We start from the raw sequence: 27946 nt of genomic DNA on the forward strand, positions 1-27946 counted from the left end.
GGACAACGAATGCGGTCCCAGGTCCCGTCAGAGTATAACGCCATCTTGTGGATGCACGTTGAATTGTGACGAATGAATCCGGATCCGTTTCGAGTTCGCCTGGTTTGGGTCTGGAATGCAAATCGCCTGGAAGATGTGGATCTGGACGCTGAATCCACGAACTGGTTCTGACTGTGGCGTGATGCAAATCACACACCCCGATTCGCTGGCAGGCCGTGTATACTGATTGGCATTTCATAGCTCCAGCTATCGCCCTTGATGCTATGAGGCTGGACAGCCACGAACTTTCTTGTTGTCTTTGGTGTTGATGGCTTGTCCACGGGTAAGGTAGAGCCAGCTCTATTGTATCGACTTGACATTATCACCACAATACGAGTGTGCTATATGTCTTAGCTTAACGAGATTCGGCCTGATGCAGTCTCAAGAAGCCAACGATGTAGTGAGTTATCTATTTATTACCCTATCCTTGTACCTCTCTATAGGCTGGAGACCAGCGACTGGAAGGGCAACCCTCCTGGAGTGGGAGGAATATTGAAATTAAAAATCTAGTTACCCGGTGCAGTGCGAGGCTCTATTTGGAAAAGCTTTCGGGCTTACTTTGGTTGCCTTGATATTGGCTGACCACTGGTTGCATTCTTGCCACGGATTCGGACCCAAATACCCTACACATGCTACTACTGTGTATTCATTGCTGTACTACCATCGAACAGCGTGGGCAAGACATTGCGGACGGCAGGAGCACTATCCCGTCTTTGCATTGTGGGCAGCTATGTAGCTTTCAGCAACTGATATTTACGACGCTCTAGTGTTATGGTAGGCTAAACACCTCAAGCTTGTACCTGACTAGGCGGCATTTGTAAGCAGAAGAGGTTCATCATTGCTTATCGATCCGCAGAAGGGCATTTCCAGGCCCGGATCGTAGCTCCGCAAAAGCTACTGTAGTGAAGTCCATCGGAGAATAAATCCGCTACATGGGACACAGTTATCACGTTTCTGAACTGGGCGAATGGCATATTCTAACCCTGCGCTTGTTGATGGAGGTGGCTACGCATCTCCTTTTCTTTATCCCATGTGAAATTGGTTTTGACATCTTCAGCCTTGCTCCGAATTTGGCAGTTAACTGAGACAACAACGGCACCCGTTGCTGGAGAAAGTTGTGGAATATCTACAGCAAACTGAAGCGTATATACCACGATTTGACCACCCTTGGATTCCACCCAAATCTCCAAACCATCAAACGTGGACGGCATCATCATATGGACCCAAGAGAAGTGCCGAGCCCAGTTTTAATGTTCTGCCCAATGCTTATGGGATTCGAGGGGGGTGTGCTATGCCTCCGCGCGTCCCGCGTGGCCCACGCGCATCAAAGTCCGCAAGCGGTCCGCTCACAAACCACTGTCTGACAGTAATATGATGAGGACGATAGCTGAAAGTATTTAAGAGACTGAGTAGAATTAACAAGAGGTGTAACAAGATCCAAATAAGTTTTCATTTTTAGACAAGCCTTGTTATTTCTTACTGACTCCTCACACCGACCATACAGGTTGAAGTTTTACAAAATGGCCAACTTCAAGTATATCCACAAACTCCGCAACGCGCGCATTGTCATATTTGGAGCCACTTCAGGATTTGGCTTCGCTGTTGCAGAGGCTGCTATTGAACATGGTGCCAATGTCATCTTATGCGGCTCTAATCAGCAGCGACTCGACGGGGCTACAAAGCGACTCGAGGCCTCATACTCTGAGTCTACTCGAGGTCAGATCACAACAGCTGTTTGTGATCTCGCTGATGTGGACAATCTGGAAGCCCAACTTCAGGACATGTTCAACACTATCACCGATAATGGCGTATCCAAGATAGATCACATTGTTTTCACTGCCGACGACTCCCATGCAGCTCCGCCTGTGTCCAAGACTACACCCAACGACATTTATCTTTCATTGCGATTGCGAGTGTACTCGTCCACCATCTTGGCCAAAGTTGTGGCGGCAAACGACTTTCTTCAGCACTCGCCGGATGCATCAGTCACGCTTACAAACGGGGTAAACGGCCACAAACCGGTAAAGGGCTGGGTCGTCCCTGGCATGGCCTCTACGGCCCTGGAAGGATTAGTACGTGGTTTGGCTGTTGAACTCGCTCCTGTGCGCGTCAATCTGGTTTCCGCTGGACCCGTGGCCACTGAACTGCTTGCCAAGTTGCCACAGGAGTATATTGACATGTATGAAGCGGAAACTCTTACCAAGAGGCTGGGTCGTCCGGAAGATGTCGCCGAGGCCTACTTGTACGCCATGAAGGACGGGTCTGCGACCGGCTCTATTATCTTCTCCGACGGAGGCAGGAGGCTGGCTTAGTAGCTTGGCAGGTCCTACAGCCATTTTGAACTACATGACTACGGCTGGAGGAAGAATAAATTGGGCTAGATCAAGTACAAGTTGTCGGTAACTAACCTATGATATACTTTGATGCCGCAGTGTATATGATTAGCAGGCAAGCATATTCCGCTTTAAACTATAGATTCATGTCAACGAGGGTTATATTTACTAGCCGTTTCGTGGGTTTCTGATCGAAGCCCAGCGGTACATGTCAGCTGGATCACAAATTTTTGACCATCACAATAATGACGATGTTATGCTGACAGTAGATGCTATATTCGGAAATTTCCACCGCATCTCTGCCAAAGCGAGCAACTCCCGGTCGGCCGTCCGGGCAATTGCCAGTATCACCGCTCTGCGCTTGAACGGACCCAACAGTTTCATGGTTGTCAGTATTGCGTCACTGAATTCCCAACTTCTTCAATAGATTGGCAGAAGGCCACAATGTCGTCTTGTTTTGTGTGTGTGGTCAGTTTGGTTTACTAGTGTTCCCTGGCTGAGACTTCCGGCAAGCACACCCATTCGTATCTCCAGTAGGGGATAGAGCCTTTATTAGATGGCGTATGCATCGCCCAGCTAGCGTGCAGATGAGATTTACCGGATCAGACTTGACTTGTTCCAACCCACCCACGGGCCTGGCTGGCTGCGACCACGCCACATGGCTCTGGGGCGGAACGAGATAGTTTGACGCCATCGACTAGATCCTCGTGTAAGGATGTTATCTGAAGCCTACTAAATGGGCACAGGCTTGATCTCGTCGAGCCCAAAGGCATTTTACTGTAACAGGCAAACGCAGTGCATTCCTGTCTTCGTATTGTCGCTGCTTGTCCCCATGTTCTGGTACTTGTTCTCGGCATTCGGTCGCGGGAGCGTGGAATTACTTGTGAGACATGGCCCTAAATAATCTGCAATAAAGCCGTAAGTTTTTGGTAGATCAGTCGCTCTTGCTGATAGAACAAATATCTTCGATTTATCGCCGCTGTGGTTACTTTTCATTGAATCGCAAACGCAATTGCACTACGGGATGGCCTCATCTACAGGACAATATGTCACGTCCGGTGCAAATCATGTTCTTGAGAAGCCCGCCAGTCCTCAGATGATAGAATGTCCAGGCAGGAAGACCATTCGCACCGCTGTGTGCATTTCGTATGTGAACCCGTACTTATTGACTCTTATTATGACAACAAACTCCAACATCATATACTGACGCCATAGCCCTTTGCTATGAAAGCTCATGGAGTATCACTTCTAATAGTACTATTCTCTTTAATAAGTGGCTTATAGACACTCGGAGGCTCCGTATAGCTCCCTGAAATGATATTGATTCAGTAAATACTTGTCGTGTAAAGCAAACATCATATACTAACTACTTCTCAAGATTTCCGTAAGGCTAACCCCTGGTTCCTGGGCGAATAAGACTCATTTTGTTTCCAATCGACAGGAAATAAACTCGCATGGTGTATGCGGAATATACCAGCTAACAACAAACTACATAGCAATTCTACTGACATGTTGGCACCTATTTTTTGCAACCATCGCAACCCAAGTCCTAGCACACACCACCAAACTTCTAGATTCGCGGAAGAACAAATGCATTTCGCCACATATTTATCCTCTCGCTATTTTACCCATCAGCATCTTCTACTCTCTATCTCTTGTAACCTCAAATATAGCTTACCTGTACCTCTCTATTCCGTTTATACAAATCTTAAAGACCACAGCGCCAGCGGTGATGCTATTCGTTGCCTGGGTAGCCGGCACCGCAAACCCTACCTTTACCACGATTCTGAATATTCTATGGGTTGTCGGAAGTGTTATGCTTGCCTCTACAGGCGAGATACAGTTTTCACTCGTAGGATTTCTATATCAGATGGGTAGCATTGTTGCTGAGTCGATTCGCCTCATCATGATTAGCTTCTGTTGAGTAGCGATGGGCTGAAGATGGATCCTCTAGTTGGGCTGTACTACCTTGCCCCTGCCTGCTGCTTGATGAATTTTCTCATTGCCTTGTCTACCAACGAGGTCGCGAATATCTCATGGCATGCCGTGCAGGATGTAGGCGCTGGCCTATTATTCCTCAACGCGCTAATTGCGTTCATGCTGAATATTTCCAGTGTTTATCTGGTAAACTCTTCACATTACTTGCTCCCAACAAACATGTCAGCTAACAAATGGCAGATAGGACAGACATCTGGCTTAGTAATGACACTCGCCGGAATTTTGAAGAATATCCTGCTTATCATTGTGTCAGTCATGATCTGGCGCACGCAAATTACAGTTCTCCAGGCTGTAGGCTACACGAGTGCCCTTGCTGGCTTGATATACTATTCGCTGGGGTACAATCAGTTGCCCAGGGCAAGCCAAGCTGGTTCAGTAGGGACATTCAGTTGGTGGAAAGGCACATCAGCATACAACGCTGGCTCCATGCGTCTCAAAACACGACGGGCTATTCTTGCGGCCTTGATTATCATGACAGGACTTGTAGTTCTCTCGCCTAGAATGTGGAGCTCTTATAAGCAAGATGAAAGAATTATGCAGGCTGTCAAGGAGTGACTTATCGAGTCATCCATTCAACCCACTAGCTACTATTTAGCTATAATCAAATAAAGCCAGTCAGCAAACCGAGTAGTTAATTCCTAATTTATTCTTTCCGGGGGCGTGATTAAGGAGCATCGAACAAATCGCCCCTTGCATGACAGTACTCGAACGACTTCCACAATGGAAGGCAAGCCGCCCTCCCAAATTGGCAATTATAATATTTTAGCAGAAAATTTGTACGTCGATTACGCAACGGCGACTTCCAATATATAGATTGTATGATAATCCCCACTGGGGATAGCAGAAACAATTCAACGTAGCATTTTCACACATGACACGGGTCCTGCAGCTGTTTGGTTAGGATTAGTTAAACAAGCAGACTTGATGTAATAGCTCAGTGTCGTGAAATCCTTGATATCAGTAGTTTAGTTGGCTAATTTGAAGCCATTGAATATGGTTTCCAACTACATCAAACTCAACTATTTAACGACTCGTATTTTCAGAAACGAAGATGAGGAACAACAAGGAATTCATAGTGCAATGTATTGTGGCTTCGATTCATTCATGATGCGGGAATAACATTTGAACTTCCCTACTCATTGTAAAAATGAGCTCGCTTGTTAACAAGTACATGATAAGATTTCACGGAATAGTGCTACGTATTGCCACGTTCAAAAGCTAAGTGTGCTACTCCAATAGACCGGACAGATAGGCCATTTGCTAGTAGCATTGCTAGTGTTGCGCCACGTGAGCATTATGGCGGAGGCGGCCCAATACGAAGCCATCGACTACAAGTTGAAAGCGTAATTGGTTGTGAGTCACGCTGTTCTTTTGTGGCTACTTGTAGTTTCTTGTTAGCTGTACTCGTATTACTGCCAATAATCGGAGCCAAGGCTCAAAAGCCGACGCATCGAGAGCCAAACTGACTTCCTCTGTCCTTTGAGCCATCCACGTCAGGAGACCTTGTCCCTGGCCACTCTCATCTCCGTGCTACGGCAAATATCTTCTTGCAATGACAAAGGACGCGACTAGTAGCGCGCTACAAACTAAAAATACACTATTGCGATGTTCACTCCCTGTTTTGCTTGTTAGACGACAGACAACTCAGTGGGCTTTGTGCGTCCGGCAGTAACATACCTTCCTTGTCTAGACTGTGCCCAACCACGACGAAGACGTTGAGAGGAAAACGCAGAATGCTGTAAATCGTTCCACGGGCGTTATCCTCGACCAATTCACTCTTCAGGCTCGCCATGGCGGGCAAGTAAGCGCCGATGCAAGCTTCCAGAAGACAAAAGGTCCAGAATACCGATATTTCACTCCGGAGCCCAGCAGCCATGGCCAAGGAGCAAGCAGCTAGCAATACCACAACAAGGAGAACATCTGTTGATCCTCGCAATCCGTTTGAGCGCTGAATAAGGCGGGTAACCAATGCGGACCCGGCCATCATGGCGCACATAAAATTGGAGAAGATGAGTCCAAAGGGCATATCCTCGGTTGAGCCTGCTGCTATCCTGGAACTCTGCAAGGCAGCGGACCAGAAGAAAATAAAGAGGTACATGGTGCCTTCGAATACGCATGAGATGAGGCCAACCGACACAACGCGAGCATCACGAGTGATGGCTCGAACCCCAGATCGAATGCTGTCAGTCGATCCATGGCCCAGCGAACAGAGACCGAAATTATCGCGCTGTACAGCTATTAGCAGCAGTAGTGTTGATGCAGGCTCGGATATAACCTACCCAGTTCAGCCATATCAGCGCACCGGAGCCACAGCAACAGGCTATAGCAACCATGAAGGGCCAAATTCTTGTGCCAGATGCTGTAACAAGCACATCGCCTAGAACACCAGACACTATGGCAACGAGGCAGCTAATGGTAGTCATGGCACTGAATATAGGACCAAGCTCCAATGCGAAAGCCTGTAAGCCTCGTTCGTGATAGTCGGAGATCATCCAAGCCTCGAAAACACTGTAGAGAAGCGTGGTGCCAACCCCGCCGGCCAATCGTCCCAGGAATAATATCGGCAAGCTGTCGCTAATCATGGTCAAGCATGTGATGATATAAAGAATGCAATACAATAAACAAGCCTTCTTCCGCCCAAATCTATCCGCTGCGCCGCCGAGGAAGGATGCACTGATGGCACCCGAGATAAATCCTACAGAGTACAGGGCGGCAACCATCCTCTCGGAGAGATGTTTATCATACTTGTATAAAGCATATATATGCGGACCCTACCACGTATTAACTCAATGGTCACCACAATAAATGATGTTTTTTTTCACTGACCTGCAGCCAGTCTGCTGCTGTAGCTAGTGTATATGGAAGAAAGAAGTCGAGTTGAAACTTTTGAATCTCGGCGCTTGGCTTTGTGTCTTGGTGGCCTTCGATGGCCGCGACATCGCAAGGTGTTGTCGCATCATGTTTCGTCCTCGACCCTCTGTGCTGCGACCATACAAGGTAGGTGTTTGCTGCTGCAAATATTCCCAAATGCGCTTGATAAAAGGTCATGATATCGAGGCAGAAAGGGTATACTTGGTAAAGATTCAATCGCACGGTGAGTAGGTAGGCACCTTGCCCACTCAAGTTTTGTCAGCTCAAGAGGCCAGGATTGACCAATGTCAACAGCTCTTAAGATCTGGCATGAAAGCGTCCATTCTTTTAGGCGGTTTCTTTAGGCTACGCCATCATGTCAGATTTGTGGGTAGAGAAATAAGAGCATGACTGAGTACATCTATGGGGAGCTTTATGCATGAGCGCTGTAGCCCCAGTGCCACATCGCGCCCGCCTTTGTTACACACACATCCAGGCTGCCACACCCTTGCATGTAAGTTCCGTGTAATTGAGTGGAAATCGTGATATTTACTTAAAAATTAAAGGTTAAAGTTAAGGGTCAAATTTAAAAGTCAAAATTAAAGGCTACTAGGCGCGTAGTGGAAAATGATTGACATGTTCCCATTTTTTATGTCAGTGTGAAACACACCAAGGGGTGTGGGCTATGGAGTCCCCAACCCCATCGGGTCTGGTTAGTAATGTCTGGTGGGCTACATACTCCGTACAGCTCCCATAGATGTACTCGCATGACTTCGTATCCATGAGCAAGACACGAAACGTGCTTTCCCAGCAGTCCCTGTTCTGGCTGAAGCTTCTTTTGTTTCAACACAGAAGTGGGGTAAAGACAATCTGTCAAGTACATGGCGCATGTTAGTGTGCTCGAAAACAGACAAGCTGCTGCTGCTATTCGTGTTAAGGTTCCGACACAGCGTGTCACTAACCGAAGCCATCTGGAATGCAAGCTCTAAATGGGAAGCCTGGTTCGCACAGACGTGTCATTTTGATCTGGGTATTTCGTCATTTGCCGCGCCAAGGACCCTGACCTAAAATTAGTTCTCGGATTGCTCGACTACTTCATGGCGTCTCCTTGTGACCCTGATATTTCCTTTGCCCTTTCTCTCTCGCCACGGATCCATCCATCGCCGTCAAAATGGGCATCAAAAGATCAAGCCAACACCTTGTTCTGGTTGCAATTTGGGGTGTGCTCTTTCTTGTAGGGTACTTAAGCCTCTCGCCGTCACGCGAAGGCGTGGCCTTTATCAAAAACCCCTTTAGGCGCAGCAGCATTCGACCTCGGTATATTTTTGTCGATCTTGGTGCCAACATTGGTGACTCACTCGATGCCTTTCTGAGGAAAGAGGATGCCAAGTTTCAGTACGAATTTCCTCGTCCAGACTGGGCACGGTACGAGGAGGCTGGTAAGTTTGCCGGTATTGCACAAGTTCCCAAGAGAATGCTGGCTCATTTTCCATTCTGCAAAATAGATATTTACCTTTTCGAGGGCAACCCGACATTCAACCCGGCGCTCGTTGAGGCAAAGCAGCGACATCGCTCTCGAGGAGTCAACGTCAACATCTTTCCCTCTACGGTTGTAGATGTCAGAGACGGAACTCGTATGTTTTACTTGGATACCATAAATGATGAGCACGACTACTGGGGATCTTCGATTTACGCCAACCACCCCGACGCTGTGGACTCGGGCTCAAACGGAACCGAGCTCACTGCCATTAATATCTCGAGATGGCTCTTGATGAACACTCTACCCCACGACTTTGTTGTGGTCAAGATGGACATTGAAGGAAGCGAGTACGATGTTATTCCGCACATGGCAGAGATGCGGGCGTGGACGGTCATTGATCATCTCCTTGTTGAATGGCATAGCGGATTACACGATGGGGATGCCGTTCGAAGAGCCGAAATGGGGATGAAAAAGTTGGTTGCCGAGGGAGTAAACATGCCTGAATACGATTCCCCCGCTTAGGATGTGAGTGTTTTGAGATGGAGGTTTCGTTGCAACCATGAGTCATTGTTAATTTTACTGCATTCACAATATCGCCTCTGTGGCCAATTTGGTGCCTTTTGTGTCGGTCTACTTACGTGCCTAAATAGTCTACTTTCCACGGAGCCATACCATGATGTTTCCACATGCAATTGTCTTTATACTTGGCGTGATGTGGGCTGTGGTAAGTGAATTTATGCGTCTTCTTCAACCTCATCCAGAACGAGACTTCTGTGCTCGTTCAAGTATAATTAATTGATCATTATAGATACAACATCTCCTTCCCAATTGAGCAGCGCTTTCTCTGTTAACAGGGGCCACAAGGAAGAATTTAAGTCAATACTACCGTATTTGGAACTGTCGTCGCGAAATATCCGTTTCACTGCTGGGCTTTGGATCAAGCGCGCCTGAAAATGTGATTGGACTTTTTACTCGGTTTTCCTCTGATCGTTCAGCTGAGACAAATGCTTAGTGACCCTATGGAATACCCCTACGGGTACGAAGTGCAAGTGCGGCTTGTAGCCGCCCAAGGTGCTGAAATCGGAAATTTGATTGTTTGTGGCGAGATCCAAGATGGCCGAAAGGGGCAAAGAAAGGAATGCAACGTGTGCCACCACGGCGCTATTGTCTGCAATCACTACGGAATGATGTATACGAGACACACGACCCACAAGGTCGGCGACGCCTCCCAAAGTCCAGACTCTTTGCTGTCCGAAGGCGTTGCATGTTGATGGCTGTGGCTTGAGGGCCGTTATCATGAACGGGTTTCGTTTTCCTTTTGGGCCGGGGAATTTGCTCTTCTTCTTGCCCGGCAACGACACTTTATTCAGCTATCATGTCTTTTTTTGTCAAAAAATGCCAGCAATATTAGCGAAACAGGGTGCACCGTTCCTTCTGCGCCGCAAGACTATATCGTCAAGATGGCGAAGAGCCATTCTCTTTACACTCATGATCGGCGCTATCATGTCGGCACTGATGCTCACATCGAAACAAGTCGGTCGAATATGTCATGGCAGCTCTTGCGGTTTCTCCAGTCTACGAGGACTATTGGCAAAATGTAAACACGGCCCAGCAAGCAGCCCCCAAAACGACAATATTGCCGACAGCGCTCTCGTAGGACATGAGACCTCTATATCGGCATCCAACCTCTCCCTCTCCAAAGACAATGACTGTAACGAGTTCCCAGATACTTCTAAAGTTTTGATACTCATAAAGACTGGAGCATCAGAGGCATATTCAAAGCTTCCGGTTCATCTTCTGACAACGTTGAAGTGTCTTTCGCACAATTTTCTTCTCTTTAGCGACATGGCTGAGAATATTGCCGGCTATACAGTCCATGATAGCCTTGAAACCGTACTGTCGACGGTGAAGGGGACAAATGGAGATTTCGACATTTATCACCGGCAAAACGACTGTCCTATTGCACATGAGCAATGCAACGAGGATCATGATGTTGGTTTCGAAGGCTGGAACCTAGACAAATATAAGAACGTTCATATAGCAGAGCAAGCTTACAAGATGCGGCCAGACTATGACTGGTACTTTTTCATCGACGCCGACACCTACGTCAGCTTTCCAACATTAATGGAGTGGCTCCCGACCGTTGATCCCAACAAGCTTCATTACATTGGTCACGAGAAATATTCCGGATCCTTTCCGTTCGCACATGGCGGTAGTGGATATCTCATGTCAAAAGCAAGTATGCGACACATGTTTTTTGGCAAAACCGGAGTGGGAAACAAGTATGATGAGGCAACGCAGGACGGCTGTTGCGGTGACATTATGTGGAGCGAGATTGTGCTCAACGAGACGGGATTAACTCCTGAGAACATGGTGTGTGAAGCCCCAACATTCCAACACGGAGCAAAGGGAACAAGTTCTGACTCAAAATGGGGGTAGTGGCCGGTTATCAACGAGTTCAAGCCTCGCACGTTCAATTACTACGAGGACCAATGGTGCCAGCCTCTGATTACGTTGCATCATGTCAATGGAGAGGAAATCAACGACTTGTACGCTTTCGAACGAGGGCAAAACTTTGCCAAGAGGATCAGAATCAAGGATATGTACTACCGGTTTGTGGCTACCCATCTGGTCGAATCACGTTCAGACTGGGACAATGGGGGTGAGGACGTCTACTACTTGGATCGCGAGGCTAGAACGTACGAGGCGTCCGAACTGGACAAGGCCAAGACGGACGAGCTATCGGACATGGAGCTCGTGGCGCATAAGAACTCGTCGAGCTGCAAAGACGTCTGTTACTCTCAAGAGGACTGCTTCCAGTGGAGATATCGGGATGGCATTTGCGGCCTGGCGTATAACAAGATGCGGCTCGGCAATGCCGTAAAGAAAGATGACGATGAAGCCAAACGATCATTTAGTGGATGGCATATGGATCGGATCAACAAGTGGATTGGCGAGCAAGGCAATTGCAGTGAAACATATCAATGGCGGGTAATGGACGAGCAGAGAAATAGGGACTCAGGAACATAAAAGTAGATTGTTTAGCCAGCATATTGATTTTCCCCTTTCCTTTTCTTTCGTCTTGTTGTCTTTGTGCTGATGGGTCTCGCCGCGACAGTCCTGCTAGAATGCAGGATAACGAACCAGAGCAGAGCTTGGTGGTGATCAAACCGATAACATTGGATCGACTGCCAAGTAGACCTGTGTACTATGCAAGCAGCAATTGTCGCTGCCAAGTTGCTGCTATTGCCGCCTCAAAGTTGGTTGTGTCAGGATCAGCATGATCTAGTTGCAAGCTACGTCGTACATAGTATCCAGCCAAACTCGCCAGCGCGCATATCCAGGTAAGGGCCAGGATTCTGCGGGAACTCGAGCCCCAGGCGGGAAGCAGCCGTATTGTCTACCCCAGCCACCTTGAGTGTGTGGTCTGGTGCGTTGGACGGCTTGACTCCCTGGACACTGCGGCGTTGGGCTAGACGGAGTCGTCGTGCCGGTGGCGCTTGCAAACAACAAACAATGGTCCATTTGTCTGGGAGTAAGATTCGTGTTACCAGTTCATGTTTTGCCACCGGCTGCCAAACGGTTTCAATATTTCCTGGCTGACGACATGTTCCAGCCGTCCCCGGTGTCATCGTCAGCCTCGTTCGTGTCTCATGGACCGAGGGGCTGAACATGGATCACTCCTCGTCGAATCCGGCTCCATGTCTTTCGCCGCGAATTGCCACTCGACCTGTTTGCGGTCGCGACTTCTGGCAGCACTTTATGTCACCATGGAATGCGCACCCGATGCAGCATTTTGTTCTTGATCTCTTTCCCGGATCCCGTGCCGCCGTTGCGCCCGCCATCCCGTAACGCTGAGTCGCCCAACATCCATCGTCTGCTTGCCGTCCATCGCTCCCAACTCCGATTTACGCTCCTAGGCAGCATTCCATATCAGGAGAGACACAATCCGCGGCCAAAGGGTCGTCATGAATATCCCAAGATGGGCCAAAATCGGCCTTTGCATAACGGGCGCACTCATGATTTACCACGCCAATACATTCGCTCATAAGCGATATGGCAAGGTCAAATATCTCGAAACGCATCCCTTGCGTGTTTATGGCGATGGAACTTGTGCCGATAACATTAGGATCTCCGAAGGCCTCATTGAAAAGGCAAAGACGATGCGACAGCAATGCCAAGATTCGGCCTCGCCGCTGCGGACGTATGGCTCCTGGGGCGCGCGGATTGCGACCGTAACGACTCACTTCTCTAGCCCTGATGATCCCCAGAGATTTTATCAAAAGGCCATCGAGACTCACATTCTTCATAACCTCGTACATGGCTCACAGTTGCACGTCCTGTGTACGCCGATTATCGACCACATGTGGAACAAGCAGGCATTTATTCAGTTTGTGTTGCTGAGCGAGCTGGCAAAACCGCCGCAGGAACGTCTTGAATGGATTTTTTGGGCTGATCGGGACACTATTGTGCTGGACTATTGCCGTCATCCAGCCAGCTATATTCCGGCAAAACTACATCTGAGCTACAGTCCAGGCACAGAACCAAGCAAGGAACAAAACATAAACCTGCTCATAACACAGGATACCAGAGGCCTCAATGCAGGCGTCTTCATGATCCGCGTAAGCGAATGGAGTGTCAATTTTCTTAGTGATGTTATTGCCTTTAGGCATTTCAAGCCCGACGTTGAGCTCCCGTTCGACGAACAAACAGCCATGGAGCAACTTCTCTTGGAAGACCGGTACAAAAATAACGTCGTCTACATCCCGCAGCCCTGGCTTAATACGTATGCCTGGGACAATGCGCAGGACTTTATGAGCCGAAAGGATGTGGAAGGCCTAGATGACTGGGCCTCGAGGCGAGGCGACTTTCTCATTCACTTTGCGGGAAACGAGGACAAGGAACTAAACATTGTAGAATATTCACAAGTGGGGGACAAGATTTTTAATATTTGGGAAACGCGCGATATGCTGCGGGATGTAAGCATGGATATTGAGCGTTTCTGGGGAAATCGCAGCAATGGGCCAGGCTGAACGCCATTCATCTAAGTGGCTGGACGCCAAACAGCTTGAAATGGTAAAACAAATATCCGCCGTCAGGTTGTACCATTTCTCGAGTCCATGTCCTACCCCTATCTGTAGGATTTTGGCTGAAGATGATGATATAACAAAGCAACAGAATGGTTTCCACGTCATCTTTTCACATGTGGCCGGGCAGCGATCCCCCAGGACACGGGTCTTTCAATTTATTTGTGGCCCAATCAACAGAGATTGCCAGTGTGTTACATCTTGAGTGAGAGTTACATTCACATCGACACCGCGACGGTCGCAGCGACTAGAGCCCACAGCAACCATGATGTTGAAAAGCCTCCAATAGCGGTTGCAGGTTATACCTGTTGGACTCATGATCCCTATGACTTTTTATCTGTTAAAGGAGAACAACATGGGCAATTTAAACAATTCTCTTGCAGCTTCCATCTCTCCCCAGCTGCTACGGTCCCCTTTAACCGGCCTGGACGAAGCTGACCGCAATGTTGCTAGAAACAGCACGCTGGGCTTCGACACGACTTGTTTTAATATGCCAGCCCATTACTGCCGCCTTAAAGCAGCATCACTTCAAGCCTATCTATCCGTTATAAGTCTTACACGGGCATGACGCGTACACGGGCATGACTCTCACAAAGGCATGACTCGTTTTCGCCTCTAATTCGGTCCTATTCTTTTGAGTCCACATTTATATCCGCTATAAGGCGGCAAAGCTAAGTATCTTTACAAGCTACAAGCTGTCAAGCTCTAATTTAAAGCGTACGTGCAATACAGTAGCAGATGCTCCTTTGCATAATTGTGGGTTAGGCGGTAGAAGGCAACTCGCGACGCTCTTAAGACCCAAGTGCTATACTTGTTAAAGCGACATGGAGCGATAATGCGGTTCCCGTGGCGTACTCCGTATATAAGCTTAGCCGCGACTCGCATAAACTAATAGGTGGAACTTTAATTTAGCCGCATAGTTTTATGCAGTCTTGGCTTAATGCTACTACTTGCCTGCTTATACTTATTTCAAGTATATAATATCTTTTATGCGTAAGTTATCTTTATAAAGAGAAATATATAAGCAGGTATATTTAATTACAAGTATAAGCGGAACAGAAGTTATTTGCTAGAAATACACTAAACTAATAATATAATTATATTACAGAAAAATAAACAAGAGGCTCTTGAAAAGCTAGCTATCTGGTTACGTTACTGGTGCTTTAAAGCTAGTCGTAAGAGCTTTTACTTGGTAGCGTTACTAGCTTTAATATTGCTAGTCAAGTATATATTTCTAGTTAGCCTGTTTCGCTTAATTCTTGGTCCTTGGACCTCTTCTTTCAGCTAAATCCTAGTACCCCCACAGCTAATTTAACATCTTATGCAAGTATATAAGTATCTCCCTAACTTGCTTGTAGGTCTATATAGCAGCTCTTTTTAATTGGTCTTTTATTCACAAAAACGCGTAAGCCAAATATAAATAGTATACTTGACTAATATATTTCGAGTCAGGGTTCCTTATTTAATATTATAAGTATTTATGTAAAGCATAAATATAATATTATTTTACGTAAATCTTTCTAAAATAGTATAATATATACAAATATTAAACTACTATAAAAGAAGTAAGTAGCCCGTACTAGTAAAGACATTTCCAACTAGATTCACTTCAGACTATTATCATCTGCTTATATATCAATATGAAGATCCCCGCCGCAACAGTTATTATTATTGGAAGTGCTGCGGCTCTTCCGCAAGCTGCTCCTCCTCCGGATCTAGACACCATGGTAAGTAGGCCTCAAAGCGAATACTTACAAGACTCTACTAATTTTATATTGGTATAGAAATTAAATACGTTCTTGGATATATTTAAGACGAAGTCTGAAATAATATGCCCGCAAAAAGAAGTAAAAAAGCCTGAGAAATTATATTACTAGACGATAATTTGCTAATATTACTAGACTAAAGAGAGTGTAATATGTGAACTTTACGATACGGTCAGCAAGCCTCCTTCTACTAAATACAAATCCTAACAGAAATCTATAGGACCCTCAGAATCCAGGCGTGGAGAACCTTTCACAGGTCTGCAATAAACATGGTGGTGTAAGTAAGATGCTATTTCTAAAGATACACATAAATACTAAGATATACTACAGTGTTCTGAGTGTACTTTAGCTTTTGCTAGGCAAGGACGCCCGGGAATTCCGGTTAGTAACTCCCTCACAGCCTGCAGCGCCCTTTCTAACTCGTTCAGCTGGATGTTACTTGCAAATTTGGGCCACGCTCTGCTGGCCCATCGGGCGTAGAGTTTATCGACTCGGCGATGGAAACGGTCTGCAAGCAATTGAACCTTGACGGCGAAGAATGCAGATCTTACAAACACGATTGCCTTTATGAAGCATCAAAAGCCCCATCCGCGCTTTTCCCACAGTTCTATCCTAATTGCATAGGTCGTCGGGAGAAGAAAAATAGGAACCGTCAGGGTAATGGGTCTGGTTATGGTAAGTGGAAATAGCGCGAATAAAGATCAAGTATTAACATCTAGTAGATGAGCCTATTTGGAATTGATCAGTTTCTAAGGGATTGTGTTTGCAAAGGATAAACCGGTGGAGGGTTTATGTTGGTAGAGACGTCAGGGCGCTCAGTCTGAAAGCTAAGGGCTAGACCATCCAGAGAGAAGATCAAGTGTGCCTAGCCTCGAATAGAACGGAAATTGAATTCAATTCGCCAGCCAGAATGGGGAGATGATATATCGGCAGAGTATCAATAACGATGCCAAAACCAGCGCGTGCTTAGGCAAAGTCGCGAGTGTGTCGGATAACGCCTCGGTAGACTGAAGTCGCATGCGTAACGCTCTTCGGGGCAGTCGACGAGTTTGTCCGTGGCAAGTGGTCTAGTGTCGCAAATATTGCATGATTATTGACGAGCCGGTGTGTACTTGGAACATGTGCTGGGGCATTTCCATCCTGGTTAGCATTTGAAACGTCGTGTCATTGGCTCAGCCGCCGCCTGACTCAACCAGCGACGAGCACACGCCGCGAGTCGTGAAAACTGAGGGTGGACGGAGAGCTCCTAGTACATGCAGCAGGTGCCACACGCTTGGTCAAACAAATCATGACCTCGAAAGCGTGATGTGTCCTTGCATCGGACCCATGCCTGGTTGTTCAAGGGAATGTCACCACCACCAACAGCTCAGGCGCCGGGGCTGAATTCAAGGCTTGCACTGGCCAATTGCTGTTTCGGCCAAGGATTCGATAGCACATGCAGGGCATTGATGCGACTTGACTCCCTCTATTATTGCCAAGGACCTTTAGATTCGCAACACGACTTGCATTACCAGGATGTGATTTCACGTGCTGTCCATATCAGGGAATGCAATCATGTGGCAATGATAAAAGTGATATCGTAATCAGATCCTACTTTACAAGATGACTACAATTCCATCCCGAACCCGTCTTGGCCGCTCGTGTCAAAACTCTCGCAATATTGCATCCAGACTGCGTCTCTAACCAGCTTGCACAGCGCACATGGCATCCAAGAGAAGCATCAATGATAAAATATTCAAGTCGCCCCAATGGCATGTAGCCACTATTGGCCCACCAAAAATACGCAACAGCAAACAGCGCGAGCCGACCAAATCTTTTTGTTGGATCAATATTCCCACCCATGCAAGTCTGACGGATACGTACGTATCGCACAGACTGCAGTCCTTCCACGCCTCAAATTGCGTGTCTCCTATAAACATCGTTCGTATTCGATCGTATCCGGGGCCTGTCAATTCTGTGTCGAAACATTACCATGTCGATGTTGTCATTCCTCGGCGTCGTCAGTCGACTCGGTATCGTCGGCGTCGCCATCTTCATCTGTCTCCTCAAGGCGCGGTTCGTCTGAGCTAATACTCGCGGCACTCTCATAGTTGGACTCGTGGCCCAGAAAGAAGAAATGGCCCTCATGTAGGTGTTGACGCTGGCACACAAATCCAACAGGAGTGTTCAAAATGTCGTCTGTCTGGCGCCTATACGTAACCCACTCCTGCAGAAATTGAAGAGGTTCACTGATCCGAATGCCCGTAGAAGATGCAGATTGTTGCTCGTCCGGGTGAACGCCCAACCAGCTGAGAAGAGCGGTGTACTCTGAAAACTCAAAGTACAATCTCCCGCTCAAAATACCGACCTCGATGCTAAGCCAGGTAGGTAGTGTGGAATTTCTTGGCCAGTTCGGAACGGCCAGGTAGCTAAGGCAATTGAAGACGTGCATTGACTTTGTCACCGGAGCCGTATAGCCAAGTAACCAGACGAGAGGCGTGTCCATGTTTCGAAGCACCGGCATGATGGCATCAGCCTCCTGCGGGATGATGAGCAGTGCTGTTTCTGACGATGGATTCCACAGGATCCAATGGACGGGTCGCTGATTACAGTTAGAATGCGGATGATGCGGTAGACAAGGGCAACGTTCTCAAACTCACCAAGATCTCGTGTCTCGCCATGCCGCGACCGACTTTAATTGTACGAGTATACTCCCTAGAGACGTAGAAACGGGAGCTGGTAGACTTGACACCAAATTGTTTCCCAATCTTTGTACTTCCCACGTAGTCAAAAGCCTGCATCAAAGGCCCTCGTTGGCCAGCAGCCTTGGTATCTAGCTGACCCGTTGTGATGAAAACCATGATGGCATGGTCAACCCCAGGAAATTCATGTGCAGTATGTTCCGTCCTCTTCTGTTTCTCACGTACTTGTTCAACTTCAAAGACAACTTCTCTCTCCTGCTCCACCTCCATTAATGCAGAGGAACAGCTCGACGCCCCGTGGCGGGCTATACCCGCAACATTAAGAGCAAATGTCTGGAGCTGTCGAGAAGCCAATTCGACGAGGCCAACCTGCTCGGACTGCGTCCTTGGCCCGTACATCTGCTGCAGCGTTTGCTGCTCTTCTTGTCGGACCACTTCAAGGACTCTCTCCAGGTGCTGTTTGTTGGTAGCAAAGTTGGGATACTTCCACACAATGTCGGTGCGGCGGCAGAAATCTTGGCACTGTGAAAAATGGAGAGCCATGATCTGTTCGTTGGCTTTACAACTCTGCTCGAGTAGCCAGCGTACGACGTCCACCGAAGTAGGTATCACAGGGCCTGGCGGTTCATGAGTGTGTGCTCTACGCACGTCGAGTATGCTGTGATACACCTCCGGTGGTGCTAAGAATGCCACTGACTGGGTTGTTCCGAGCTGCCTGAGTCTCATGGCGGCTGCCAACGTGTTAATCAAATACCCTAAAGAAAGTTTTTCGTTGATACTGTGCTTAGAAAACCCACCTTGAACGGTTTGATCCTTTGTTTGTCCCAAGCCCAATGTAACCGCCCCCTTCGCTTTGATAGGCAACTTCAAGTCTGTTCCACGAGTGTGTCCTTCGTCAATGTACACAACACAGGTTTCTAGATCGTTGGCGAAAGGACTTGCAATAAGCGGCATTGCGAGCCTCTGAAACCTTGACCGAACCATGATCTGGCCATTTGGCCCAAAATATACTGCGCCGTGCGCCTGAGTGTCAATATCTAGCCATGTTTTCGCGACGTCCTCGTTTTGCATTTCCAGAATGTGAGCCCCCGCATCTATAAGTATGCGTATTCCCTTATCGCAAAGAAATTGTAGCGTTTCTTTTTCGTCAAATCGTATCCCAGCGTTTGCAGCTAGGTGGCAGTCTTTGTTTCTGCTCTCCAATAAATGGCACAGCACTTCCGCATTTGTGCAAAGTAGCTTGGGTAGGTCATCTTGCTTGATAGTTTGCGGCAACATCCTTTTATTATCATTAGTCCCACTAAAGCCCGTTGTCAGGCTATCATGGCCGTCCCGTGCCCGCTTGATTGGTTGCAACAGGCCTGATTGCAGTAGAGGAATGTCCCAGCCTGATGCTTGAATCTTCACCGAGAACTGCTTAGCATGGACAGGGAAAACATAGGTGTTAAGATGATGATTTATCACAGTGCGGTCAAACCTCAGATATCCCCAAAGTGTTTCCACTTGTAGGTCATTCCCTAGATCAACACTATTCCAATACCGAAGAGACGAGGGCAGGGAGGCACACGAGCAAATCCATCGATCGTAGTGAGCTACTGGGTCGTCTGATTGCATAATTCCTTGCAGCCCTTGCTTAACCTGCTCCTTGGATAAGCCCTGTTGATAGAAGGCCAGGCAAGTAAGGATAAGTGCGGTATCTGGATGTCCATACTCGGCCGCTTGCGAAGGGACACCCTTGGCTTCAAAAGGCACCGCAATGGGTTGCCTTGCTGGGTGTAATCCATACTGAATGTTCCACTTCTTCTTGAGACAGAGCAGAAGAATACGTTCTGAGATAAGTCCTCGAAGGAGGTAGAGAATCTTTGGTCCAAAAGCTTCATCTTTGAGGGACTTGATTGCGCTGTCCCAAACTGTAGAAGACACCTGAGCACCGCTGATAATCTGCCTGAGACATCTGACATTATCTGAGCTCGATTCTTGTATTTGGAGTCGTGGCAGCCGGCCGTTGCAGACATCGTCGATAAGAAGCTCATTTAGTGCATCTTCCGGTTCGGTGGTCAGAAAGTGGATGATGGGATATCGGTGTCTCTGAACGACAACAATCTTGCCATCGAATTGGTCCTGGAGACTTGAAGCGTGCTTCTCGACCAAGCTTAGCAGTTCCTCCACAACAAGCCAGCGATACGGATGGCCGTCAACAACAGTAAAGTCCCCGCTGGGGTAGATCAATTGCGTTTGGACGGACAAGGTCAAATCAGACTCATCCAAAATGTCGCGGCAAGTGATATCTAGCCAGCGCTGAATCTCCACCATTTCTTTTCCAACTTTCTGCTGTCCATCTGCAAGGCGCTGCATCCCACTCAGCTTGAAAGAAAGAATATGCGCCGGGAGGCAAATCATCACCCCTCCCCTCACCTGCATCTCTTCGTGAATGGCCCGATATCGAGACAATGTGCGTGCGTCGGAAGGTGATCGCCTCGCAAAGGGGACGTGACGAACCTGGCGTCCGATGAGGCCCCCAATTCGGCTTTGGATGACCTGTGCCGTTTGAAGTAAAAGTGCTTTTGGGACTATAATTCTGCAGAGTTTGGTCTTGTCTGCCAAAATCAGCGCAGCCATTGGCATCACAACAGATGTTTTCCCTGAAAACGTAGTCAGTCATACAGTTATAGTCGAAGAACGTGCGAGGAATCACGCCTCTCACCTTTGCCCATATTCATTTGCAGAACGGAGTTTTCTCCGGATTGCGGTGAAATGATAGCCTTTGCTACTTCCACCTGAAGAGGCCTGATTAGGATATTGTTGTCAATTTCAAGCAACAGCCATTCTGGATAGAGCATTGGAGTCCAGTTGGAGTGACCCGTGCTATTCTTCTCCTCGTCGAGCCTCTTTCTATCGTCACACCGTTCTGCATCATGCATGCGTAGAAGTTGCTGCAGTTTGGTAACCAAGATTCCAAGCTGAACCAATGATTTTTTGACTTGCAAGGTAAGGTGCTTGAAGTTATCGAGACGGAGCTGTTCGAGGATGGCAGCAAGAGAGTCACACGGCCACAAGTGACCTGCTTCAAGCCAGATATAGCATGCGTCCTGGCTAGACATATCGTTTTGAACGAGAGTTAATTTTTCACGTAGATCTTTTTTGACTGCGGCAATTACGGCTTCCAAGCTTCCTGTAGTCAACGCAAGCCCGGCCATAGCAAGCTCGAGAGTTTGCAGCTGAGGCTGCTCAAGATCCCATGCCATCGCCGCGATTGAATCCTCAAGGTCTTGGCCATACTGCTGCTTGATCAAATTCTGAGCCGCCTTAAAAGGTTGAACTATTTGATGCAGCATCGACAGTTCTTCCGAAATGCGCGGAAGTTTTTCGAGAATACCATAGTCCTTGGGTTGACCAGAGGCCTCTAATGCCGAGGGTTTTGGCAGTTGAGAATCTGTGGAAAAGATCTCAATTCTTCCGGGACTACTTCGAAACACCTTGGTAAGACATGGAACATGGTACGCATCCCTGGGGAAGCTTGAGGCTTGAGGAGTGATCCATGAAGCTTGAAGAGTTGCTATTGAAGCTTGAAGAGTTGTCCATGAAACTTGAGCAGCTGTCCTTGTTGTTGAGAAACTGGGCTGCGCATCATGCAAAGCTCTTTGAGACGCCAACATGGCATTGCTACATTCGTTTCCGAGTTTTTCCGCCTCATCTTCAAGAGACTGAACATAATCCGACAAGCTAAGGTTTTGCAACAGCCTTTGCAACTCTGGCCCCAGGCATTCCCAGGCCTTTACCTCATCCGTATACTTGACTTCTAACTCAGTCCAAGATTCCACAAACCGGGCGAATGTGAGTGGAATATCGGGCCACGCCTTTTCCAGCCAAGATGCCACTGAGTCTGCCTCTTGCGCGATGCAAATCTCGTACTCGTCCATCCCCATGAGACGAGATTTGCGCTTCTGATCGCAATTGACGCGAGTAGATGCGTAAGTGGATACGTAAGTAGAATAAGAATCCTGGGCAACCGCCACCAAATTCTCCATGTGTGACTTGTCGAGGTTCTGAAAAGGGCGGAAATCCGTGAACCTGTCCACCTTGGGCGGTTCAACATCCCGCATCGTGCCGTTATTTGCGAGAGCCACCAGCCAGGCAATGGCTTCCGTGTCGGCCTGTTCGCCAAAAGCGTGGAGTGCAAGACTCAATTGAGCAATGTAGTCTATGGCGCCATTCGAACATCTCAACCTTGTTATCAACGGGCAAAACGCCTGAGATGCATCCGCATTCAAACTTCGTTGAATGTTCAGTGTGGTCAAGGTGCCGTTGAAGCCTTCGATATTCCGCCACTTCTCCAAGATGGAGCTCAGTTCAGGAAGCTCCGAAATCGCGCCAGATCCTTCCCGTAGTTCTTTGATGACGCGATAAACTCGAGTACTTTCTTTGGACTGATAACTAGAGCCACGCGGCATGTACAACCTATTGTCATTGGCCTGCGATAGTACTCTTTGAGCAGAAGGATGCGTGTTCCGTTCATAAACCTGCCGACGAATAATGCCCCGAAGAGCGAGATGATGTAGGTCTGGAAGATGCACCTCAACCTGGCCTCGTTCATCTGTGGCGTTCTCGGGGATATCCAGTACCTGCGACTGCCGAAGTATATCTCCTGCGTGAATAGCCAGATACTCATGTTGGATTGTGGCTGTCAAGCTCTGGTCCCAAAAAACGTTTTGGTAAAGTCTCCTATGTTCTGGATAGTATTTCCGCCTCGGGCTAATGGCCATGATCATGGACAACATTTCCCTCGAAGGAGTGTCAAGTGGTTTCCATGGCTGGCTTTGGGCAGCGGTTAAGCATAGGCAAGCCTCTTCGGTTCCTGTCCGGCCAGTAAGCTCGTCTGGTATAGGGAAGGATGTTATGGCATGAATCAAAGCTTTCATGTATAACAGGGAAGGCTCGGGGGCACAGTTGAGTCTCCCTAGGAGAGGATCAACAGTGAACAGAGCATAGGTGCCCTCATTCGAGATCTTGACTGAAACATGTGACCCCTGTCTTTCCCAGGAAAGGGGTCCAATAGGAACCATGACGCTTTTGCGACGAGAGTTCGAGGCATTGCGCAGCACGAGCTTGCTTTCAAGACCATAAAGTGTACCTATATCTTGCACTGGATCAATTTCAGATTGAAGCTGCTGAGAGTATAGCAAGCCTCTAGTCTTGACGAAGAAACGCATTTCGAGACGTTTGATCTCAACAGAAAGACGGCCATTGTCGCTTAGTGGTTGATAGATGGTCAAGTTCCCTGGATTCTCAAAGTTTTTAAAGATGTGCATGATCTTCTTCCCTACCTCCGACTGCGGCTCGACGAGACACGTGCCGTCTTTGGCCGTCGTTGCACCTGGCACCAGGCCCATCCTCTGTTGGCGGGTGGCCATTCGTGTTCGAACATTCAAGACCCAGTTGGAAGACTTTGAGGACCATATGTTTGGCTTTCGACGCATCTCAAGCGTACCCGTGCGCAAGTTCAACCAGTGCACGCAGCCATCAACTAGCCCAGAAGGAAGGTCCGGCACTGTGTCGCCCTTGAAGATCTCTCGAGGAACATGCTCCATGATGTAGCCCCTGAATTTGGCACGAATGACCACTTTGCCTTTTCTGATCCCAACGTGGACGTCGTGGTTGCTGACACTGTTGACGATCTGATATTCCATTCCAGCCATACCCGAGGGTCTTGTAAGTAGGTGTTGCCCCTGGAAAAGCTCCAAGACATTCTTGTCATCTCTGATCTTGAGGGGTAGTCTGCCCAACGGCTTACCATCTATCAAGAGATGTCCCTGGAGAGCATGATAGTGAACGGTCTGGGAGGCGACCAGTCCCGTTCCAACGGTTCTTGATGCCATCCAATGCCCCTTATTGAGGAAGTTCCATTCTGAAAATGAACGAGACTCCGTGCTCCCCGCATCTGTCCAAGTCTCATTGATGACTGTCTCCAATGCAGAAAAATTTGAAAGCGTCCATGCTCTGATCTTGTCGCTCATGGAGTAAGCCCTCTTCATATCCTGAACCAGTAGTTGCTTTATTTGGGGGGGGACGTCGTCTAGGTTTACAATGAGATTCTCCGAGAGCGCGATGGATGCCCGGAAAAAATGGAGGGCTTCTTCCCCCCCAAACCGAGGCTCATTGTCGGGGGCCAGAAAAATGTCAAAAGTTTGGCGGTAAAGCATTGCGGCGCCAAATGCACTGTGGGCTGCTTTCCGCGCCGTCTCCCCGTTGTCTGTGTGCCTCAATTCATCACGAAGCTGAGATATCCAGAGAGACAGAACCTCCCGGGTTTGACGGAGCAACTTGGCCACGTTTGACCTGAAATCACTGGGGCACAAGTTGTGCAATCGTAGGCTGAGAGTTGTGAGAGTGCTCATGCAGATTAGGTCTTTTCGGCCAGAACGCAGGGCATTTAGACGTAGTCGAATCTGGTGCTCTAATCTTTCGCAGAATGCCACATCGTGGAAAATAGAATGGACTTTGCCCAAGATTTCCGACGTCTGATCTGGACCAGACTGTAATGCCAATCGTGTAAAGAACTTGAACGTCGTGTCGCTGCTGGGATTCAGATTTGTCGATCCAAGCTCAGAGACAAGCACAATCCATCGTCTGTATACGCCCGAGATGGCTCGCTGATATGCTGTGTACTCATGGGGAGACATGTCTCGGGGGCATGCATCTTGGTGAGCCGCAATCTCATAGGAGCTCGGGTGCTCTGAGTTGTCCATGTATAACGAAGCGTCGGCAAATGGATCTAAAATACTTTCAGGAAGCCAAGAACCGAGTAAATGATGATACCAGGGTGCCTCGTCATGCTCGTGCGGCCATATGCAGTTTTCTTGGTCATAGTATGCAAAATCCGGACCAAAGGGCAATAGCACTTGATCTTCAGACTTGGGCATCTTTTGCTTACGATAATGTGTTTGCAAAAAAGACTTCTGATGAGATGCCAAAGTTATCGAGGTTGACACATTTTTGTGCTCAAATTCCCGCAGAGGTTCCAAGTCCTCTAAATAGGTATTCGCACAACTTTCCTCAAATTCCTTCACTCCCAACATCCTCAATGCCCAGGTCGCATCCCGATACAAGCAGAGATATTCGGGCATGCTGAGTTCGAGCAAAATGGCCGCTTTGGCCGATTTTTCTTCGGGAAGGAATGCCTCATGAACCATGATTTTAAGGCGCTTACGACGACGCGCCTGCCGGCATCTTTCACAGCGGTTCCCAATGAGACGGCCGTTCTGCATGCGACTGCAACAACAGACCCCCTGCTGAATTTGGTCTGATAATTCCTCGTATCTGGCCATGAGTTGATCTAGTTCTATTTTCTTGGCCTGCGCGGACTTTGCATACGCATTTCCAATCTGTGAACTGAGAGGTTGCAGGCCAAAGCTGTCATCGTTGTCTCGGAAAAGTGTTGCAGGGAAAGCCGCGGTACAACCGGGGTGACTGAAGATGGTCCCATGGCCGGTCTTGCAGCGCTTGATGCGGTCAGATATATATCGCTGCACATGGCGGAGTCGCTCCATGTCGTTTCTTGTCATGAGACAAAGCATGTCTATAGCCTCGGGAACAAATACGGGGTGATAGTCTCGGAGAAGGGGACAAATCGTGGTTGCTAGAGAGTCGATAGCAACCCAAAGCTCAAAAAGATTGAGCAGATACTGGCTCATGAGAATCTCATTGTTGCGGTAGTAGTAACCAACCTTTTTCATGTAATTGAGCATTGTCGAAGAAAGCTTGATACATTTAGCTTCGGGCGAAGGAAATGAACCATGTAGCACCGACATTGTTTCGCTGTCGCAGACGATGAGCTTGGAGCATTGGGTTGCGAGCTTGTCGACCTGAGACACTGTTCCTTCAGCGAGCGAGGGAGGGCCGAGGAGACCCTGTCGTTTGGGTGGTTCTACCCCGGTAGTCAAAAGGCTCTGTAGCTTACTGCGGCTGTTTTGTAATTTCAAGACCAGATCGCTGCTGGGAGCGCGCACGGGAAGAAGTGGTATGGGACGAGTTGCCCTTCTCTTGTGGGCGTCCCAGAGAGTTGTCATGGCCCGCTTGGCGTTGGCTAGAGTGGATTCGAAAAAGGATCTTGTCTTGGAGAACTCTCTTTCGTATAGTTTTTGGAGCGCAGCGGGAGCTCCAGACATGGCAGTTTGCAGCTTGGCCAGGCGACGGCACAATTTGGCCTGCAACATGAGAGTCTTTTCGGGATGTAGAGCGGGCTGGCAGTCAGTCAAAAGATGAGCAAAGACGACGCACATGGCAAACTTGAAGTGGACGCGACTTGTATGGATATCATCGCCGCATGAAGTCAACAGAATTCGCTGGACGGCAACTCGAAGCGCCAGCCAGTAAGGAGACCGCCTCCAAGGAGTTTCGGGCGATCTAAGCACAACGTCGTCTCTGACGCGTTTTTGAACGGCATGGACTGGAAAGGCCCTCCCCGTGGCCTCAAGAAACGACAAGAGCATTTCGGTGATGAGCGCCGGGCTCGGAGTATCGCGTGACTCGACAACCATGTCCCCTCCCTTGGATGCTCGGGCTGCAAACTTGTCCAAGGCAACCTCACTGGCCTGCTCCAAGAAGTCTGCAAGAGCATGCTGGAACGAATCTTTGCTGAACTCGGACTCAGCTATAGCAACGGAACGACCAGGAAAAGTCCACTGAAGGGCGTGGTTGGCTTCGAGTACAGCCAGAGCAGTAGGTGAAGCCTCGAATGCCTCGAAAACCACCTCGTTGGTGCTATGCAACTTGTCAGTGAGGAACAAGTCTACAGCAAGCTACATAAGATACGCACTCGTTGTTTTTGTGAATGATGATGACAGCGTTTTGCTGCAAAGCGTGAAGGACAAGCCAGGCAACGGATTCGTTTTGAGCAACTTGGGAGAATGCTGCCACCAGAGATTCCTTGGAGGCGAGGTCCTGGTTCAGATGCTGCGTCAGGAGCAAGGATGCCTCTACCGTGTTCCAAAGGTTGTCGGTTTCACGACACCTCATCTGCTTGCAAGCGTCGAGGAAGCGCGCGGTCAGCTCCCGGTTGAGCGGAACAGAGTCGTTTTCTGGAGCTGCTGGAAGCCTGGGCGGCAAGACCAGATGGTCAAATACAGCCTCCAGCAGCTGTGGTTGAGACGACCTTTCCGGCATGGGGAGATGCCCTGGGAGAAGCCCCGTGAGATGAAGCTGTTGGGTCTCGTTGATTTGGGCGTGATGATGATGAGTGTGAAATTGCTCCAGATGTCACGCACAAAAGAGAACGCAAGACAGGGACAGATGGCAAGCAAACGGCCAAGCGAGTTGGTGGGGCTGCCCACAGGCCCGGTCTTCTGTAATATTGACATGCCAAGTTATAACATTGAAGTGAAAGTTTGGCCCCGGTCAATAAATGGCTTTCGCCGTGAGCAAACCGAGCACCAGGTGCCGCCAGGTGCCAGCATTTGAACTTGACTTCACAAACCGCAAAGTGGCGTCAATTGGGCAGTGCTAGTGCTGTGCAAGTCCAGCACCCAAAGTGGGGCTTGGCAAACGGCGCTAGGAACGGCCCATGGCAAACATTGAAATGATCAATTTCCTCTTTAGACTTTGACAGCAACATGCACGGCGCACACGCCACAATCCCAAGTACTCGATTCACATCTCCTCTGAGACGAGGTGGATGAGTACAACTCTTTTCCATTTCGCGCTACTCTTTCCCCGG

General features: G+C 48.4%; 7 protein-coding genes across 7 annotated transcripts; 5 read left to right on the top strand and 2 right to left on the bottom strand.

Annotated features, from left to right (window-relative positions):
- Positions 1-1559: 1559 nt before the first annotated feature.
- Positions 1560-2351, top strand: MAA_08642 (NAD(P)-binding domain protein; the record flags this gene model as incomplete). The annotated part of the gene is made up of 1 exon (XM_007826640.1): positions 1560-2351. The coding sequence occupies one exon, from the start codon at positions 1560-1562 to the stop codon at positions 2349-2351; it is 792 nt and encodes a 263-aa protein (XP_007824831.1).
- Positions 2352-4313: 1962 nt separating this feature from the next.
- Positions 4314-4925, top strand: MAA_11037 (MFS multidrug transporter; the record flags this gene model as incomplete). Its single annotated transcript, XM_011413003.1, has 2 exons — positions 4314-4496; positions 4551-4925. The coding sequence occupies 2 exons, from the start codon at positions 4314-4316 to the stop codon at positions 4923-4925; spliced, it is 558 nt and encodes a 185-aa protein (XP_011411305.1).
- Positions 4926-5900: 975 nt separating this feature from the next.
- Positions 5901-7418, bottom strand: MAA_08643 (major facilitator superfamily transporter; the record flags this gene model as incomplete). Its single annotated transcript, XM_007826641.2, has 4 exons — positions 5901-5986; positions 6048-6597; positions 6650-7114; positions 7197-7418. The coding sequence occupies 4 exons, from the start codon at positions 7416-7418 to the stop codon at positions 5901-5903; spliced, it is 1323 nt and encodes a 440-aa protein (XP_007824832.2).
- A 973-nt stretch (positions 7419-8391) lies between these two features.
- MAA_08644 (FkbM family methyltransferase) lies at positions 8392-9222 on the top strand (the record flags this gene model as incomplete). Its single annotated transcript, XM_007826642.1, has 1 exon — positions 8392-9222. The coding sequence occupies one exon, from the start codon at positions 8392-8394 to the stop codon at positions 9220-9222; it is 831 nt and encodes a 276-aa protein (XP_007824833.1).
- An 873-nt stretch (positions 9223-10095) lies between these two features.
- Positions 10096-11730, top strand: MAA_08645 (glycosyltransferase family 31 protein; the record flags this gene model as incomplete). Its single annotated transcript, XM_007826643.1, has 2 exons — positions 10096-11073; positions 11140-11730. 2 exons carry the CDS (start codon positions 10096-10098, stop codon positions 11728-11730), a joined length of 1569 nt encoding a protein of 522 aa, XP_007824834.1.
- A 938-nt stretch (positions 11731-12668) lies between these two features.
- MAA_08646 (galactosyl transferase GMA12/MNN10 family protein) lies at positions 12669-13733 on the top strand (the record flags this gene model as incomplete). The annotated part of the gene is made up of 1 exon (XM_007826644.1): positions 12669-13733. One exon carries the CDS (start codon positions 12669-12671, stop codon positions 13731-13733), a length of 1065 nt encoding a protein of 354 aa, XP_007824835.1.
- A 3804-nt stretch (positions 13734-17537) lies between these two features.
- Positions 17538-27396, bottom strand: MAA_08647 (uncharacterized protein; the record flags this gene model as incomplete). The annotated part of the gene is made up of 6 exons (XM_007826645.2): positions 17538-18134; positions 18193-18965; positions 19032-19552; positions 19592-20876; positions 20939-26994; positions 27050-27396. The coding sequence occupies 6 exons, from the start codon at positions 27394-27396 to the stop codon at positions 17538-17540; spliced, it is 9579 nt and encodes a 3192-aa protein (XP_007824836.2).
- Positions 27397-27946: the final 550 nt, after the last annotated feature.

This window comes from Metarhizium robertsii, assembly GCF_000187425.2.
Source record: "Metarhizium robertsii ARSEF 23 chromosome Unknown MAA_Scf_4, whole genome shotgun sequence".
Lineage (NCBI taxonomy): Eukaryota > Fungi > Ascomycota > Sordariomycetes > Hypocreales > Clavicipitaceae > Metarhizium > Metarhizium robertsii.